At 46.5% G+C, this 19,869-nt stretch overlaps 1 protein-coding gene across 15 annotated transcripts in view; it reads left to right on the plus strand.

Annotated features, from left to right (window-relative positions):
• ABI2 (abl interactor 2) overlaps window positions 1-19,869 on the plus strand; it is a 1,586,546-nt gene that overhangs the window by 1,022,830 nt on the left and 543,847 nt on the right. For 9 of the 15 annotated variants that reach the window (XM_069615537.1, XM_069615533.1, XM_069615531.1 and 6 more), the window contains one exon: window positions 8,087-8,236. The exons of the other annotated variants lie outside the window; for them this stretch is intronic. In XM_069615537.1, coding sequence (XP_069471638.1) covers window positions 8,087-8,236 — 150 coding nt within the window. The remainder of the gene's footprint in view (window positions 1-8,086; window positions 8,237-19,869) is intronic. 15 annotated transcript variants of the gene reach the window in all.

The following is a 19,869-nucleotide window of genomic DNA, read 5'->3' on the forward strand; positions in this document are numbered from 1 at the left end:
ACTAGCGAGAGCTATAATTTTGTCAAAACTTGATCACTGCAACGCTCTTCATGCAGGAGCAAATAAACAAGTACTGAATAAATTCCAAACCTTACAAAATAATGTTCTCAGAACAGTCTTGAGCATCCCAAGGAGAGATCACATCTCTGAAACTAGGAGGAACCAAAAGTGGCTCTCCATTAAGGACAGGATCTACTACAAGTTAGTTTACATTACGCATAAATGCCCCAATAATGCTTCACTGCAGTACTTAAAAGATAAAATCACCATGACAACCTCATCTAGACTGACGAGGTCAGTCAATGTCTTCTGCATATCGGTTCCACCCTTCAACCTGAAAAAAGCTGGCAGCAATAGCTTCCCTGTTCAAGCAGCCCAAGCTTGGAATGCTCTCCCCCTTTATCTGCGCATTGACCAGACCTTCCAAAGCTTCAGGTCCAACACCAAAAAATGGCTATCCATGAACGACACGACCCACCCGGTCGTTTAAAGTACTAGAATCCATCTACCTCGCCTTCTCTTGAAAATGCACCTATCCCTTGACTTCTGTAAAGTCTAACCTTATCTTTCCTACTGATTTTTCGTACTGCCTTGAACCTACCTTTGCCTTAACCCTCATTTGCGTGTGTATGTTCATACCTTATGTACTCATTTGTTCTGCCCCTACTATTTATGTATTTACCGTGATTCTAAGCTGTCTTATAATGCGCCGAGATACCCCAGGGTGTGGCACCCTTTATAAATCAATAAAACAAACAAACCCTCAGCCGCACTCCTCGGTGATTGCTACGGCATCACTATACTCCGAACATCAGTCGTACTCGGCCTCTTCCTCTGCGGTGCTGCTAGACGAGGAGGAGACCATCTTGGAGGCGTACGGGAAGAAGCTGTATTCCAAGGCGTCCCTGCATCTTCATCAAGCCAACACGGATGCCATGCTGGCAGCCATTAACCAGAGGCTTTGGTTGGAAACTGCTGATTTCCTCCCTGAGCTTCCGGCGCAGAGCCAATCGTGATTCAAGACGGGACTGGCAGAGGCCAAGATAATGGCACAAGACCTCCTGGAGTCCACTGTGGCCCACATTGACACCTCTGGCTGGGCCATCAGCATTGCCCCGGACATGAGAAGAACTGCCTCACTTTGAGCTACAGAATTCAACCCGGATGTCCAGGAACGCATATTAGACATTCCGTTCGAAGGGGGTGACCTCTTCCACTCCACCACGGACGAGGAGCTGGACAAAAAGAAAATCTGCTCTCAAACCGCCAAGTTTTATCCATTCTTACAAAGACCATGCCCAAAACGTACATCCAGTCACAGCACTGCTTGGACAAGGGGCGTACATACGGAGGGTTCCGCAGCTTCGAAGAGTGGAGGTCCAGGCAGCCTGACCGTTCGCCGACCCAACATCGGCACAAACAACAAAAAGGGCGGTAAGGGCTTTTTCCAATCCTCCTCCTCCTCCGCAACAGCCTCAGAGGGAAAGAAGGTATGAAACGCCCCTCCGGGTCCATGTGTCTCCAGTGGTGGGCAGGATTGCTCTCCATGCACAGTTCTGGCGCCAGAATTGTGCCGACCCCTGGATCCTCTCTTTAGTATCCACATATCGCACCCTCTCCTCCCGCTTCTCCTCCACTCCCACAGGTTGGGACAGCAATACTTTTGGCGGAGATCCGGTCGCTCATCGAGAGCCAGGCAGTGGAAGAAGTCCCAGCCTCCCAGCGAGGCTTGGGCTTTTACTCCAGGATTTTCGCCATTCAGAAAAAGAACGAGGCAGGCCTGAGAATTGTGCTGGACCTTTCCACCCTCAATCTCTCCCTACCTCTACAAAAATTCAAGATGGTTACACCAGCTTTGATAGCGGAGACATTGTGCAAGGGAGATTGGTTGTGCTCCCTCAATCTGAAGGATGCGTACTTACAAATCCCGATTTGGCAACCTCATTGTTCTTTCCTACGATTCAGGATCATGGGCTACCATTTCCAATACAAGGTGCTTCCCTTTGGCCTCAACTCTGCCCTCAGGGTCTTTACCAGGATAATGCATATAGTGCCGGCCCTCCTCGGGGCTCAGGGACACCACATCTATCTGTATTTCGACGACTGGCTCGTCAGGGCTTCATCTCTTGAAGCGGTGCACCGCACCTCTCACTCCCTCATGAACACACACTTCATGATCTGGGTTTTTCACTCAATCACAAGAAGTTGCAGATGCAGCCTCTGCAGACTTTGACCTTCTTGAGGCTCATCTGGGACACAGGCTCCAAGAGTTTTCCCCACAGAAGACAAGATCATGGCCATCAGGAGGGCCACTGCGCACTTCATCGGCAGAGGAGTGACAACGGCCTGGTGTTGCCAACACCGTCTGGGTCTCATGGCAGCTGTACTATTGGCTGTTCCCCACACGAGATTCAGGATGAGGAGGATACAGCTGCACTTCGTGGCTTCATGGAACCAGGAACGGGGCTCTCAGGTGGAGATGATCATCGTTCCTTCTTCTCTTCACTCAAACCTCACATGGTGGTCCTGGAACTGCACCCTGCAGACAGGCAAGCCCTTCCGACAACCTACCCGCAGGTCACCATCACTACAGACTCCTCTCTTGAGGGATTGGATGCCACCCTGGACAACCATTGCGTCCATTCCACCTGGACCCAGCAGGAGTACCACATCAATTGGCTGGAACTGAAGGCTATCTGGCTAGCACTCAGCCTTCCTTCCCGTTATCGAGGGCAAGGTCGTCCTCATTCAGACAGACAACTCGACCAGTATGTTCTATGTCAACAAGCAGGGAGGCACCAGGTCCCCTCCGCTTTGCAGACTGCCTGTTAGCATGTGGGAATGGGCCCTGGAGAACATCTACCTCAGGGCCGTCCACCTTCTGGGAGAATCCAACCTGGAGGCAGACCGGCTCAGCAGACTGTGAGCGGACAATTACGAGTGGCAGCTAAACGACCTTGTTCTGCAGGAGATCTACAGGAGATGGCGACCTCTTTCCCTACTGGCACAACAGGAAGTGCCAACAGTTTGCCTCCTGGTCGACGCCTTTCAGATTCAGTGGAACGGCATGACAGCATACGCCTTCCCGCCCACGCCGCTGATACACAGGGTGATATACAAGATCAAGGAGTCTCGCCAGCTGAGCATCATTCTGATAGCTCTGTGGTAGCCAGCCAGGCCATGGTTGTCGGAGCTGCTCAGCCTCTCGGAGAGACCTCCCATTCACCTTCTGACGGGCCCAGCACATCTTTTGGTGCAGCAGGGCCACAGAAACTAACCCTCACAGCGTGGTTTCTGAGAAGGTCACGCTAGGACACCTCAGCCTGCCTCAGGCTAATCTAGAGCTCATTCAGGGCACTAGGAGCAGAACTACCAGGGCCCAGTATAAGAGCAAGTGGACCAGGTTCTGTCACTGCGAAGACTCTATGTATATCAACCCTCTTGCATGTACATTGGACAATGTGCTCTCCATCTCAGCGCACCTCGCCCACTCGGGCGTGCAGGTAGACACTTGCCGCACTTACTTGGCAGACATTGTGGCCTACAGAAACTCAGAGGAAGAGGTCTTCTCCACTTCCAACCCCATTGTCAAGAAGCATCTAACGGGGCTCGCCAGACTCTACCCGCCCATCAAGAGGCACACCCTGTGTGGGACCTCAATTTAGTGTTGGGTGCCCTGGTGCACAAACCACTTGAGCCAGTGAAGTCCGCGGACATTAGGCTATTCACCATTAAGATGGCCTTGCTAGTTGGCCTCACCTCGGCTCGCAGGATAAGCGAAATCCAGACGCTGGTCGCCTCAGAGCTCTATACTACGTTTCACAGAGATAAAGTAGTCCTGCGGACGCACTCAGCATTCCTACCTAAGGTGCCTTCCGTGTTCCATATGAATGAAGAGATATGATATTTATAATGCGCTTAATACCCAGAGGTTTCTAAGTGTGGACCCGGGGATCGAACCTGTGTTTCTCCATGTCGTCTTGCTTACAAGGCGAGCACGTTGCCCCTGAGCTATCCTCCCGAGACAGATAGTGCTGCCTACATTTTTTACTGAGCCCAAAGACGAGGCACAGAGTTCTGCATTGCCTGGATCTCAGGCGTGCCCTGTATTTCTACTTGGACAGGACCAAGGGCTTCCGCAAGTCAGACACACTTCGTCACCTTCGACGGATCTAGACCGGGATATTAGGCCTCCAAGGCAGGCCTCCATAGCCCATTGGATGGTCTCGGCCATCGAAGAAGCTTATGAGGGGCAGCATAAGCCACTGCCTGCCAACATACATGCCCACGCGGTCAGAGCCAAGGCAACGGCCATCGCATTCCAGCGGCATGTCACCTGGCAAGTCATAAGCAGGGCGGCCACATGGCCCACCCCTTTGGCTTTCTGCAAGCACTACTGTTTGGATGCTGCTTTAGAGGTTACTCACCATAGTGACTAACATACTCTTATTCCTTAGTTCCCTTTCCTCCATACGTCCCACCATCCTCCCCCCTAACAAAACTGGTGTCATTAGGCAATGTTAATCTATTGTCGACACGTCTATGGGGACTGAGGTGTGGCGCCGGAGGGCGGAGTCAGGGCAGCGCATGCTCCCAGTGCCGCACCCCTGCGCGAGTCTAAATTTCAAAGGGTAAGAAGGTTTTTTCTGGTGAAAAAGGTTCCGTCTCTCATCCCTTGAAAGGGATGCCCATGCAGTATGGTGGAAAGGGGACTAACGACTAAGTATGTTAGTCACTACAGTGCGTGACTTATAATATCTTATCCCTCACGATCATTCGGGGTTCATTAGGTCCCGTCAGACCTAGGATATTCCAGCATACCATATATTGATGTCTTCATAACAGTCTATATTTAATCTTCAATTCAATACTCGTAAATGAGAAGCTACAAATTTGGTCAGATTTCTTGAACCTTAGAGGCCTTTTTTCCCAGAATCCAGAGTGCCTTTAATTCACACTGCTGCAGAATGGTAGGTTCGGAGGGTCCTCCAAATTCACTGTGATGCACCTCTCTAATATTGCACCTGGAACATGCAACAGCAGACAGAACCCTTCCAAATTTGCTTAATGGAGAACAAATAGTAACAATACAGAAAAATAAATATAGGACAGCTCATCATGTTGTATAACCCTACAAGCAGATCGGAAAAATTGGATAATCAAGAGCAATCTTTTGAGTTAACATTACAACATATAGTCTGTAGTAAACATGATATTGGCTGATAGACCAGGAAAGTCAACAATGTGTTGCTTCACCCACCCACCAATCTTTTTGCAAGGAGGAGACTACAAAGGTTTGAAGTTCCACAGATTTTCAACGACATTACTCTGCAGAACTATTTATACAGCCCGCTCCACTTTTGAGTTCACCAAAATCTTAAGTATCTCATATTTCACATCACAGACTACTAACAAGATGGTTCAGGAAGGTCACTTCTGAACGTTTCTCGACACTTCTCGCCTGTTAATCTACCTGGTATGTTGACATTAAACTTGCCTACATTTTTTATCTACTGAGGCCTCCGACATGCTTTCAAAGACTCTTGCAACAGGTTGTCTTTTCCGGCTGTGCTCAAGAAAGAGTTCTTCATAAGTGAAGGGCTGGCCCAGGTGGAGATAGGATAAGTTATATTTTTGGAGCCATTTCATGCAAAAAATAAATTTATAAAATTAACTAAACCCACATCTAGCACATCTAAAAGAGTGCCAGTGCTGCTAGTAAAAGTATACCTGGACACCCGGTGAAACAAAAATTCTAAAGTGTAAAGATGCTGACCAACCACACCTCCATGTCCTGTAAACTGTCCTGGGGAAATGTATTGTGAATGATCGTAGACTTCCCATGCTCCTAAAAAGTACAGAACAGTGAGTGCTCCCGTGGTAAATTCACTGGCACATACAGAGTCTCTGCTCACACCTAGCATAAGTAGCATAAGATCCAACTATACCTAAACATATTTACCACATTTTCCGTCATCTAGTATACACATTTTGAAATGAAAAGTCCTGGGACCCTGGTGATCCTTAAACCCCCTTCCCCCCCGAGGCCCTCCTCAAAATGTCCAGAAAACCTATCGTCAAAGTGGATGATGTGAGTAAACTTGGACAGGCTCGTGGTGAGCACCAGGGCCCATGGACCAATCTGGAACAAAGAGAACGAGCCATCTCATAGGCTGTTTAAGTGCTCTAGCTCCCAGCATGCTGGAGACTCGGCATGGACCTCTTGGCCCTTCAAGTGCTGCCGCATGTGGGTGACTGATGGTGTCATAATGCTGCATGGCACAGAAAATGATAGCCCTTCAAGTGCCTTCTCCTCGGTTTGGCGCTTTGAAACACTGTCTTGTTGTATAAGCACCATATAAATAACCAATAAATAAATTGATAAATTAGAGCCACGACATCCTACAACACTGCCAAAGTGCTGCCAAACTTTCTCATATACAGAGGATAAAGATGTTTAGATCTGCACTGAGTCTCGTCACATCAAAATGGTTGTAGGATTTCTGGTTTACGCGGTTTCATGAAATGTTTTTGAATCTCTAAATCAATCTGCTAATGAAATAGTAAGCAAGACCCTTCAGCCACAGTCCTGCAGCTCTTTTATTAATGTGGCTCTTGACATGGTAAAGTTTGACAGTTTGGTTTTCCTTGGTGATGTACATGAAGATTTCAGGAAGGTCTTTTTACAACAAGGGCAACATTTTGCATTTGGACTTACATTATCATGGCCTCCTCAAATATACTTGTAAAAAATGAATGTCTTGAATATTTTTTCTAGATTCTGGAAAGCTTTTAAAAGTTTGTAATGACATAAGCTTTTTCCAGCAATTGTGGAATTGTTTTTTTGTCATACATATGTCTGCTTCTTTCTAGAGGACCTAAAACCCGCCCAGATGTCAATTTTTCCAAAGCACATAAAACCTGACATTAATCGGGCTGCAGCATAAGCACTGCCCTCATGGGTGCAAGTGAGGAACTGTTAACTTAAGCAATCTCTTACTTTCTTGGTTCCTGCCTGGACAAGAATGAAGCCTACAGTGAAGTCTGCAGAACAGTTTTAGGAATGCAAGGCTTGATCTGACATAGCAGGTGTAGCTTGCAGTTATCAGGTTTGGGGATGCTATAGCATGCTTGAGCAATGTCGGAACTGGATCAGGGAAGACCTGCAGATATTTCATGAAGGTCGATGGCAAAAGAGAATTATTAACCAACATTCATAGGTAAATTGCAGTTCGTCCCAGGTAGAAAAAAATCTGGTCATTTATGAGTTCAGTCTACAGTGTGTTTAAGATGCCTAATAGCCTCCATGGTGGAAATGTATCTTGGCCTCATATGCAGATAGATGAATAGTGCAGAAAGTGGCTATCCAGCATCAGTTTCCCTGGGGAACTGAGTGGAGAAATTCTGAATACCAGTGAAAAAATCACCACTATGTAGGTAGAGATGTCCTCCAATTCTGAAGGTCTGGCAGGCACAACGCTCCACTAAGAGTAGAGTCTGATTGACAGAGACCCATTAAGGCAAGGAAGTGGCATAAGGGAGAGATTCTAGCAGTGACCTCTCTCATGCCGAGCTCTGAAAAAAATACTAGACATAAAAAAGAAAGCTACATTCTTTTTCAGAAGGTGAGGCACACTGCTCACTTGGAATTCTCCTTAGTAGGTTATGAGGTATGTACAACTTGATTAGCCCTTTCCTCATTGTCTCATATAACATGTTTGTATAAATGTTAATGTGTGTTTGTGTGTATGTCTGTGTACATGTCTCCATTTGTTTGCATACAAATATATGTATGCAAGTGTGCTGAATGTGCTCCTCTGGCAAATCTAAAAAATGTAGGGCAAAGGCATTGGTTTGCAGTCTTGGTACAAAGTGGCAATGTTACCAACAAGTTTGGATTTTAAGGAGGTTCTCAGTTTGATGCCTTCCATCACCAAATGGAAACTGGTGAGATTTTTCTTATACATATTTTTTAATCCCTGCCTAGAAACATATACACAAGGAGTTTTTTCTTATCTGATTTGGATCCTTGTTGAAATTGAAAAACACAAGTTGGTAATTGGGTTGTATTTCCTTTTCTTCATAGGCGCCACTCTCCTTATCGCACACTTGAGCCAGTCCGACCTCCAGTGGTACCAAATGACTATGTTGCCAGTCCCACACGTAATATGGCTGCTGCACAGCAACAGAGTCCTGTTAGAACAGCCTCTGTGAACCAGAGGAATCGCACATACAGGTATTGTTAGCTTACAGAATGCTTTCCCTTGAGGAATCCATGTATGTACAAGTCCAGTCACATGCAATTAGTGAATTTGAGACACTGAATTGTTCTTAAATACAAATTTACTCATGATCTGACATTTAACACTGGGAAATGACTTGCTTTTTTTGTTCAAAATGGGCTACAACTGGCCTTTCTCCATGATCTGTGTATATTACTGAATTGAGAAGGATAACTAGTCACCTCAAACCATTTAATTGTCATAATTTGTATTAACACCTATGAACTCAATAATGATAAACATAGAAAAGACTGATGGAGTATCTGTGCTGCACGCACTGATTTGCTCAACAAGTCTCTATTCTGATATTGATGGTCCTAGTATATCCAACTCCAAATTCCCTATAAGTTGAGCCTGGTCAAAGGAGGATTCAAATGTTGTCTTGATTTCGAAATATTTACCATGAAACCAGTGGACGATACAGACACAACCTTCCTTCTTGCCCTTGCTCCGCACCGTACCCTCTGTGCATCACCAGTAAGAATGCAAACCTTCTAAACAATACCTCCTTAATAAAATTCTTTTTCTATTGTCAGTTCTGTGTAATCTCTTCCTGCTTCAGATGCTAACAAAGACTTTCTTAGATGTGTTAATAATGTCATTGACTCATCGAACACTTGCCAGCTGACCATGGGTATCCTAGGTGTGTGTTTGGTCATGACCTAGGGCAGCAGTACAAGTACTTGCATAATTTATTCCGCCATATCAAACTTGTGAGAACTATCATATCTCATGTTGAGACTGGTAATTGCTTGATGGATTCTGTTGTAAAAACAAACAAAACATGCATGACCAGTACCATGCCTGCACAGCTGTCTGGTTTCTTCTGACTGTTAAGGGCTGTAATCAGCTTCTCACTTACAAATTGCCTTACTCAGCTTTAGACCATCCAACTCACTTAATTTTCTAAGACTATTTGTTCAGTTCTTCAGCATGCAATCCTTCTCAAATTCACATAGTGCTTATTCCTCTCTTCCCCTTCTAACGATTTTGTATATGGACTGTCGGGAATTTGGCAGAGATCATTTGCTGCATTAACTTGTAACCAAATATCTGGTTTTCTCCTCTCCAACCTTGGATTTCTCAAATTAACTCCCTTTTGCCTAATTAACAATCCTGTTGCAAGATTGATATTTTGTGAATGGGCCTCCAGTGCCTAATGCTTACACCTGTGAACATGAACATTGTTACCTCCCTTCCAGCGCACAACAAAACCATTCTATAGCTTTCCCTGCCAAATGTATTTGTTTTCTGCCAGCCTGTAACATGTTATTTAATTTTGTCCACAGAATGGGATTCTCCACCTTTATTTTCTTGCTCACCATCATCTGAGCATCATTGGCAAGATGTTTACCACCTCCCTTTACACTCTAAGACTCTGATTAAAGTGCTGATCCTCTGAAAGCTGTGCGCTTATGAAAGAAAACCTTCTGGACCTACTTTGCTCTTAATATCTACACTAAATAAGTCCCACATTTCCTCCCTGAACACTGTTTAACCTTTCTAAATTCACCTACCTCTAACCACCTCCCCTTCAGTAAGGCTCGCTTATTTTTACAGCTCATTCTAATTCACACTGGGGTTCAGATTAGTCCATGGTCTTGATCTTGAACGTTTGCACAGATGTTTTAACTCTGAACACCTGCCTTTTCCATCCAATCACTAAGGCTCAAATATCACTGCTCAGACTTGCAACCCCTTAACTTATAAATCCCCTTCTTCAAATACTGTCTGCCTGATCCCTTCACTCCCATCATCATCATAACCTAGTGCACCAGGAACACCCTTGGATCACTATGTAACTGCTGTCTTGTCTTGTACTGTCTTCCCCTTGTTCCTTTATCATGGTTTCTGTACCTATGAAGTATTTTGTATTGTTTGATGTCACCTCTGTTCAGTGCTTCTTATCAAAGTGATTTACCAGATAGAGAAATTAGTGTTTATAACGGAAGAGTCTGACTAAATGTGTGTATCCTCTGAATAGTTTATGGTTTTTGTATGCCTCTGGTTTCTAGTACTGTACAGATACCATGGAAATAAAGCTTGGCTTGGTTTCACAAAAAACAAGAATCGCTTAGCTTCTTTTATTCATTTATCACTCCATGACTGGCTAAGTGCGAGCACTAGCATAGATCCAAACTTCCACTTGGATCAATCCAGTGCGGAATAATCTAATTTGTACCACATTTAATTTGAACTTTGTATTGCTAAGCCCAGGATTCCGCTATGTTCAAAAGTTGTCCTTTAAACAAAACCACCATTTTCCATATCTCTTAGCAGAGTGCACCCACTGGATCCCACTTTGATGGCAAGCCCTAGTACACACAGAGTAGACACTACTTCCCTCATTCAAATGGATTGTGTCCTCCCACATATTCCTCATCTTTGATATCTACTTCTAGCAGCAGCTGCTGCGGAAAATGTGCTTTCCCAGTAGAGGATGCTGTGCTTTGTCGTCGACTCGTGCCCCTCGACAGCCTCCATCCATCCTCTAGTACGACGTCACCATCTGTATATATAGCATGCACTGTGCCCTTTACTTCAGTTCTGTCTTTCCGCTGCACAGTTCGCTTCGGATTGGTTCACTCAATTGGCGTTTCAACAGTTGTTTGAAAATATCGACTCCAAAAACTGGATTCAAGAAATGCACGTATTGTGGGGCTAAGAATTCGATCACTGACCCACACCATGTTTGTCTCTGCTCTCTCAGGCTCGAGCACAAGACTGAAGACTTCGGTTCATGTCGGTGCATGACAGGAAAGACGCTAAAAGAGAGGAAGGGGAAACTTGCTTCGGTTAGACCCTCATCTAAAGCCCTGTCGACGACTCCTTCGAAGAAAAGATCTTCTGATGAAAGGAGCCCGAGGGAGGATTCACCACCACAGAAGCGCTCCATGAAACGCGGTCTCAAAGTGGGTTGCGCCACTCGTCATCCTTGGCTTCTCCTAAGAAGGCCAAGAAAAAGCTGCATAGATCCAGTTCGATGTCCTTGGACTCCTTTCCCGAATGCATAGCATCTTGCCGAGGTAAGTCGGCATCTAAGGCCGAGTGGGAGGAGTTTTGCCTCCAGATTTTAGATATTTGAGAAGACTGATTCTCCTGCCCCTTCCAAAGACCCGAAGAAGGCCCATGACCCCATTGCACCTCGTAAGGCTGAAAAGGTGTCCGTCAAGGTTTCTGCTTGCACGCCCTCGAGCCCGGGATAAAAACCTTCACCTCTCGAGTAGACTCGAAGCCTCAAGACGAGGAAAGTTCTAGGCCTCGTTCCTCTGTCACTCCATCGGGTCATGGGTCGGGTTCCTTGATGTCGAAGCAGTCGACAAAACCAGTGAAGGTGTTTAAACCTCTCCCGAAGAAATACTTATTTAAGTCAATGTCTTCTATTTTTGAAATGGCTGAGTCTGATGAAGACACCCATCCTGAAAGCGGAACCTTTATGGAAACCATGGCCGGAGATACTGGTAGTTACAGACTCTTCCCTAACAGGTTGGGGAGCCCACGCCTACAGTCTGATGATCAGTGGTCTTTGGTCTCTATTGGAGTCCAAACTACACATCAACCTTTTGGAGCTCAGGGCACTCAGACTAGAGCTGATGGCTTTTCCTCCTTCTGTATGGGGGAAAAATGTTCTGATAATGACGGATCAACACAGTGGCCATAGGGAGGTCTAGGGTCACTACCACTGTGCAGAGAGGCAATGCAGCTCTGGTGTTGGGCACTGCAGGAAGGGATCTCTCTCATTGGCGTTCACCTTGTCAGAGAGAACACTATGGCGAACCCTCTGAGCAGTCACAGCAGTGTCTCCCACCACTGCGAACTAGCTCAGGAAGTCCTTCAAGAGATCTTCAACAAAGTGGATCTGTTTGCGTCCAGTGTCAACAGGAAGTGCAACCTGTTCTTCTCCAGGGAATTTGAGAGATGCGTTTGTAGTGGACTGGGAGTTTTCACTCCCGTTTCCTCCAGTTCCTGTCATTCCTCACGTCATCATGAGGTTGAGGAAGTTCGGCAAAACCATGATCCACTAGACATGCTGTACATCTTCACTTTAGAACCATTGGCAAGCTGCCTCAGGCAACAATACGGGGAGATAGGGATCCTCACGAAGGGAGGACCGCACCTGATATCATTGTACGCCGATGACATGCTGCTATACTTGCGCTTCCCAGAAGAAAACCTACAATATGTTCTGGAGGTGATGGAACGCTACGCCACTCTCTCGGGCATAGCGATAAACTCCAAGAAATCAAGCATGTTCCCTCTGGGGAGATATAGGGGGGCCCCCTCATGGGAACCTACCGGTCTTGCCGATACCCTGGCAGACCAGGACATTTAGATACTTGGGAATTGACATATACCACACGGCTGCGGAGGAACACAAATACAGCACGCTAAGGGCAGTGGAAGGCATCAATAATAGTATGGGGTTCTGGTCCAAGCTCCCCCTGGCCATGGTGGGTAGGGTGGCTTTGATTAAGATGGTGGTCCTGCCGAGATTGTTACTTTTTCACGAACATCCCATACATGCTCCCCAAACGCTTCTTCGTGAAACTCCACAGCTTATGCAGGGGCTTCATATGGCATAACTCCAGGAACAGGGTGGCCCTTTGGAAGTTGCAAAACTCGTGTGACAGGGGTGGGGGGGGCATAAACCTACCGAACTTCGAGATATACCTCCTGGCGTGACAGCTCCAGTATGTGGCTAGATGGTTGTCCGAAGAAGAGACGGCTGAAGCCAGGCTATTGTGCAAGGATTCCGCCCCCTTTTTTCTAAGAGAAGTGGTGTGGTTGCCTAAATCAAAGATGCAAGGAAGAGCGAGATTGCTGGAACTGGGCTGGAAAATATGGAGCAAAGCATGGCATAGTGGGAAACCCGACCCCCTGCTCCCTGCAGGTGTTGCTAGTGGCGCTATGCGGGGAGGACTCGCAAATGATAAAAGGGATCCGTAGATGGTGGGAACCGATGGGCCTCGCGACCCTCGGAGACTTATGGCAAGAAGAGGAGGTACTAGATTTCCAGAGAATAATGGAGGACACTGCGGTACATAAAGGTCAATATATTCCATACACAAGAATGATCAAACGGGTGCGAGAAAGGTGGCCTGAGGCAGTGGTAGCGGAGCAACCCGATACGGTCATTGAGACGATGTACGATATCTCAGAGGGTGGGCACGTAATATCCCGCATTTACGAACTATTGATGACAAGGGTGGGCAAGGAGTTGCTCCAACTGAGACGGGACTGGGAGGAGGAGGAGGTGGGAGAACCTATGCAGGACGGACAATGGGATGGGGCTCAAAGGTATCGCAAGAAGGTGTCCCGAAATGCGAGGCCACTGCAGATCCAATTATATGTTACTCACAGGGCGTATATGACCCCTAGCAAAATTGCCAGGTTTGGAAGTTCAGTGACACAGAAATGCCCAAGGTGCGGAGAGGTGGACGCTGGGATGATGCACATGTTTTGGGCATGTCCGGAGGTGGGTAGATTCTGGACCGAGGCTAAACTACGCCTGGCCGAAAAAGGGATTATGCTGGAGGTGGAGGCAGTTTGGGCATGCATGCTGGGGGGTTTTGCCAGACCACGCAACCTGAAGCACATTAGTAAGATGAAAGACCTGGCCTACATCTTTGCCAAACGGAGAATTGCAATGGGCTGGAAAGCAGCCCAAAGACCCAGAATAGAGACATGGTGGGCTGAATTCCTGAAATGGACAGAAGCAGAAACGGCAGCTTGGTATGAAGCAAGCAGTAGGGGAGGGGAGGAGGAAGCAGGACCCCTGATAGCGTGGAGACAACTGGTGGCCACGATGGTGGGACCCTCCCAGGCCGAATTTAGGGAAGACGATACGAGTGGGAAGAATGAGGGAGACGAACTCGGAGGTATGCAATCAGGGGCATTGAAGTAGGGGCTGGAGTTAAGGGGGTCTGAGAGGGAAGGACTGTGACGCATAATATGTGAATATAATGATGTGAATCTCATACGCGAATGTCCTAAATGTTTGTAATGTTTGGAGTGTTAATAAAAATAATAAAAACTGTTAAAAAAAAATCTAAATAAGTCCTGAGAAGCATACATCAGGGCTAGCAAGAGGCTGTGTTTAAACATAGTGAAGAGGAGTGAGAACCTGGCAGGAAAGTACACCAGGTATCCTACCAAGATGCAGACTAACAGCCAAGTTGTTTTATGTACCAGTTGTGTTGTTGTTCAAGAGAAACTTGGGGAACTAATGTTCTTGAAAGTAGAACATAGAGTAAGGAGAAATCCAGGGGAAGGGAACCACCCTCTGGAACAAGTAACTCTATCCTTCTGGAAATGTTATGTTGTAGTTACACATTTCCTTTTTGAACATGTGTACTCTGCTTGAGGCCAAAGACATTTTCACTTTCACCTTAGAGTTGATTTGTAGAATGTGAGGGCTAGAATAGTACTTTGGACACATGACTTTTTGCCCTGGACATTCTGATATTTGATGGACAGTTTTGTTTGAGGTAGGGAAACTCCTCTTAGAGTAGGGACATAGAGGCATTTCCCAACCCCATTTTCTTTTGTCAATAAATGTGATGGCCAAAACCCTAAGTCTGTGTCTGTGTCTCATTCCTGGTTCCTCACAATTCCCTTTTCAGAGCTCATGGCATATTTAATTGTACTGGCACAGCAAATGAACTTTGCAAGAGTTTAACACTCACTTGTCCCATGGAATCCTCCTGGTGAGTATGCCCTCCATTGCCATCCATTTCACCAATTTTCAGTGCCCATGCCCCAATCCATTAGCCTCCAGGCCCTGTGTTCACCTCCCGCAACTCTTGCTGTCTCCTTGCTTCCTGGTATACTCCCGACCCGGCACGGCACCCTGATTGGTCCGTGACCGTGTGCCTTTAGGTCTAACGACCCGCCACAACATCTGAGGACCCTTGTCCTGTGGAATCATCCTTGAGAGTATGACGTCCATTGTGCCAATTTTCAGTGCCGCTGCCCCAATCCATTAGCCCCCAAGCCCTGTGTTCACCTCCCGCAACCCTCGCTGTCTCCCAGCTTCCTGTTGTACTCCCTCCCGACCCACCCACGGCGCCCTGATTGGTCTGTGACCGTGTGCCTTTAGGTCTAATGACGCACTGCAACATCTGAAGCCCCTTGTCCTGTGTAATCCTCCTGGTGAGTATGCCCTCCTGTCCATTTCACCATTTTTCAGTGCCCCTGCCCCAATCCATTAGCCCCCAGGCCCTGTGCTCACCTCCCGCAACCCTTGCTGTCTCCCCGATTCCTGGTGTACTCCCTCAGACCCACCCACGACTCCCTGATTGGTCCTACAGACACTATTACCCTGGTCATTACTGACCTTCCCAGGGCAGCCCTCTGCCAGTGCAGCCCCATCGGCCAAGGACCTCAAGGCAAAGGACGGCTCCAACGAGACGGCTCCAGATTGTATCTGCAGGTATCCGCAGGAGAAGCAAGAAGCCAGTAGCCTGCCGTCAACCAGCACCAACAAAAAACACAAGTGTGGCAAGGGTGGGGACTGACGCAATCACTTCACACCAGAAAGCCCTACCACTCTTATCCAAAATGTCTTACCGTATTACATCATACAGTCACATATCAAGGTCCAACGATTATCCGCACCCTATTAGCGTCACTGAGTTAAAATTGAATTAGGATGGTATTCCCAACATCGAGTGTGCCCTAATAGTGTTAGCGTCACTGTGTTAGAGTTGAATCTAGAAGGTACTCCCAACATCATTGTGTGCCTAGTCGCATGCACTTTACTGATTACCACAATATCACACTACTACGCTTACTCTTTCCTATACACCACCATTCAACTAGAACACAGCTGTACTATGACACATTCAGTATAGCTGTTCTCATACTAACATGACCCATCAAACTACCCATCATCCTAATAAAACATAGCTAGCTGAGCACATACCGGCTAACTTAGGCGTCTCCTCAGGCCTAACGCAGCCAGAACTCAGTCTGGGTGTCTACCCTCCAGACTGAACACATTCAACTGATCCCCTCAGCACCACACCTACCGCTAAGAAGCAGCTATCATGCAACAACCACACTAGCTGCACATATACCCGGTGCACCCATGCACTTTACGACTCTCTCTCGACTGACTTGAACTGCGGTTCCCGAGGGCGTTCAACCTACCAGCGCTTTGAGATCATACCAATGATACATAAGGCGCTATACAAATGCCAAGTAACATAGCAATTGGAATAACCTGCTTGGTTTTGATCCTTTGTTTAATCCATGATTATTTCAGCAGTTTATGTCTAGGAATGACTAACAATGGATAATCGCAGAGTACATGTGTAGTGTTTTTGATGAATCCCAGAATTATCCTTGCATGCAATCTGTAGAGGTAGTATCTTAGATCAGTGTCTCTGGTGGAGAGGAAGTGTAGCAGAAGTGGTTGTTCGTGGTGGCAGTGGCAGTATTTTTTCAATTTTTTATGTGAGGAGGAGTTTGCGACCTGACTGCTGCTCGGGTCATTATAAAATCTCCATTGCACCGCGGAGAGGAAGTGGAGCAGAAGTGGTCATTCGTGGTCTGTCGAGGTGGGTAGAGACAGCCACACCGACCACAACTGAGTACATTTACACCGGGAGGTGGTACAAGAGGAGATACAAGAAGAGGACTGTTGTGATCCAACACGCGTTGGTAAGCAGAGACATTTTCATTGTGAATTTAGCACCAGTGGGTGATTGTTGGGAACATCCCTTCGACCCCGTCCGCATCAAGCGCAGCATTACCTTCACTGAACATGGATGCTATACAGATTTCAAGTTATTAGCTCGGGCGTGAGACTGTTGGGGAACACCTCTTTGATCCCGTCCGGAGCAGGTGCAGGGTGATTTTCACTCGACGTAACTGCATCCTGTTTCTTTGGATTTCTCTGAAAGCTGCTTGGATAACAAGTGCATTCTAAATAGCGTTGACTGTCTCTGCTATTTAGACAGCACACACAAGAGTGCCATTAAGTGGATTTGTATTCTTATTTTGGAATCACGAACGTCACCACACTCCTCCTGAAAACAAGTGCCTCTCCCATCGGAAGCTCTAGTGAGCCGGGGGAAAGGGTGAATATTCAATCATTTTGCTTGGAAATGTTAACCAGATAAGGAGCGGTTTACTCATGGATGACCCAAGGGCTCCAGAATAGGAGGGCTTGTTTGTTTCAAAATCCTTGCGATCGGAAGACAGGTTGAGCCCGCAGTTACAACCCAGTGTTCCGGTGGGTCACAAGGTACTCGCACGTGCCCAAGTACACAATTCGGCTGCCACCCAAAGGCCTAGAGGGGGCGTCGGAGACAGGATACCAACATTGGATTTCACATTGAAAGTGGGGGAAAGACTTCACCTTGACAGCCACTAACATTAAAGGGAAAATCAATCAGTATTTTTACAGGCGGAGACATAGGAGTACGAGTGCCCTTGTTGTTGGTTTGCAGGGGCACTTACAACCTAGACTGAAAAACATGGAGGAAATGAGACCAACTGGCCCCATAGTTCCTGGCTTAGACTTCTCACAGGGTTTCAGTCTTTCTCCTATACCATCTAATAATGGAATAAACCCTCTGACCATGCTGAACTCAACGGATGACATCAGGCAGGAGTCAATTGCACCATCAAGACAAGGAATAAATGAGGGTACACCTTACACTTCACCTGAGAGTTCTAATCAAGAGCTCAGCACAAGCAACTTCACTCTTGCAGGTCTGAACTTTGCCCTGAATTCTTTGGTCAGGGTTTTTGAAATCATGAAGGGGAATGTACAAACATACACAGGAATACTACTGGAAATGTCCAAGGAAATTGAGCAGTTGAAGTTTTCAATTGTGGGACTCAGTAACGCCATAAACACCTTGGTCGCACTCTCCTTAACAACTTTGTCCAAAGGAATTGCTATACAGAATGCAGAAATATCTTGAATTAAGGACATTCTTAGAGATTTACAGATGGATGGAAAGGAAATAAAATCCTTGTTGGTAAACTACGTACAAACACAAGAGAGAGAAGATCAAGGAGCCAGAAGCTAAATTATTGGATGAAGGCGTACATCCCTCCACCCCTTATTGCAGACGATACTCCCCTCTCTGAGTCTGTCCTTGAAGAATTCTGCCATCTAGCACATGTCGTCGAACTTGCATTGGAAAATCAAACAGATGGTGTAGAAGAACCCTGCATTGTTGATCAGGGAGGAAAGGAAGGGGGCGACTCATGGAAGAAAAGCTTGCACAATCATCTCTGCAGAGAATAAGGGCAAGGTGAAAGAAACAAAACAAGATGGGCCAAGAAGCTCCGTTACCCGTTAAATGGGCAAAGAAAACCAAAAACATGAAGTCGAAAAAGTTGAAAAACTCTAATACAAATACCTTCATTAATGGATTGAGTAGTCCGCCAAAAAAATCAGATATTAATGCTGAGGTAGGAAATCTGGAATTGCAAACTAGAGGCCAAGAACGTGCCCCTCAGATCCACTCAGGCCAAAAAAAGAGTTAGAGAGCAAGTTGCTCTGCCGGTGCTAGACGATATGAAAGTGCCAAAAATCACTATTGGCATACAGACAGATACTGTTTCAGGTCACAACCAGCGTGACCTAGCTCCTGGCCGTCCAGATGTGATTGGTACGGCAGCCACTGGGAAACCAATAAAATGGGCTCCGATTTTCCTACCACGGACACAATCTGGGAAAGAAACTCAGTCCCAATGCGGGGCTAATTTTAAAATGGCTCCAATATTTTGCATACAGCACAAGAAATTGCAGACTCCGGTAGATGGGTTAAGATCCTTGAAGAGCCTCCTAGCAGTCTCCTCCCTTCCCAACTGGAACCAGACAAAGTACAGAAAATAACCCAAGTACTAAAGACGGACATGTCAGGAATCGAAGAAGCCAACAATCGAGTGGACATTGTCTGTTCTGATATCAAGTATCCTGATTTTAGCCAAAATGAACTGGCACCCTTTGCGGTTCCAAGACTTTGGTAAACATGCCAAAAGCATAAACAGACCATAGATTCCTGAATAGAGGGGCCTCTTGAAAAAGATACCAGACCTATACCTCTTCATCACAATATGTCGAATATGTTCAGTTCCCTGACCCTCTTGTAGCCCACTTGGTGGAAGCAGGGTTTACCTCCAAAGTTGGGGAGAAGGCTGTTGTAAGGATCCTTACAACAACAAATATTTGCCCCATAAAGAGGTGGGGGAGGGGGGTTAAGGGCGGTAGTGCAGATGAAGGTACTAACAAGGGGAAGTTGATACAGACTAAGGTACAGATAAATAATGAGCAAGAGACCCATGGAGGAAGACAAACAAAACAGCATTGTGGTCTATGTTGCCAGAGATCATAGCGCAGGTCTTCCAGAAATTGGGAGTGGGACAGATACGATTTGTGAGTTGGAACACACAGGGCTCCAGTTCATTTAGGAATCTAAAGATGAGATCAGAGGTCTTTGGTGAAAATGATCTGATCCTCCTTCAGGAGACATGGTTAGTTAACTCTCCAGATTGGAGGGATTTACAATGGTAACTCAGCCAGCAACTACCATGGGCACAGAAAGACCCAAGGGTGGGCTACTGA

Source organism: Ambystoma mexicanum, chromosome 9, assembly GCF_040938575.1.
Source record: "Ambystoma mexicanum isolate Mex_15411 chromosome 9, UKY_AmexF1_1, whole genome shotgun sequence".
In the NCBI taxonomy this organism is placed as follows: Eukaryota; Metazoa; Chordata; class Amphibia; order Caudata; family Ambystomatidae; genus Ambystoma; species Ambystoma mexicanum.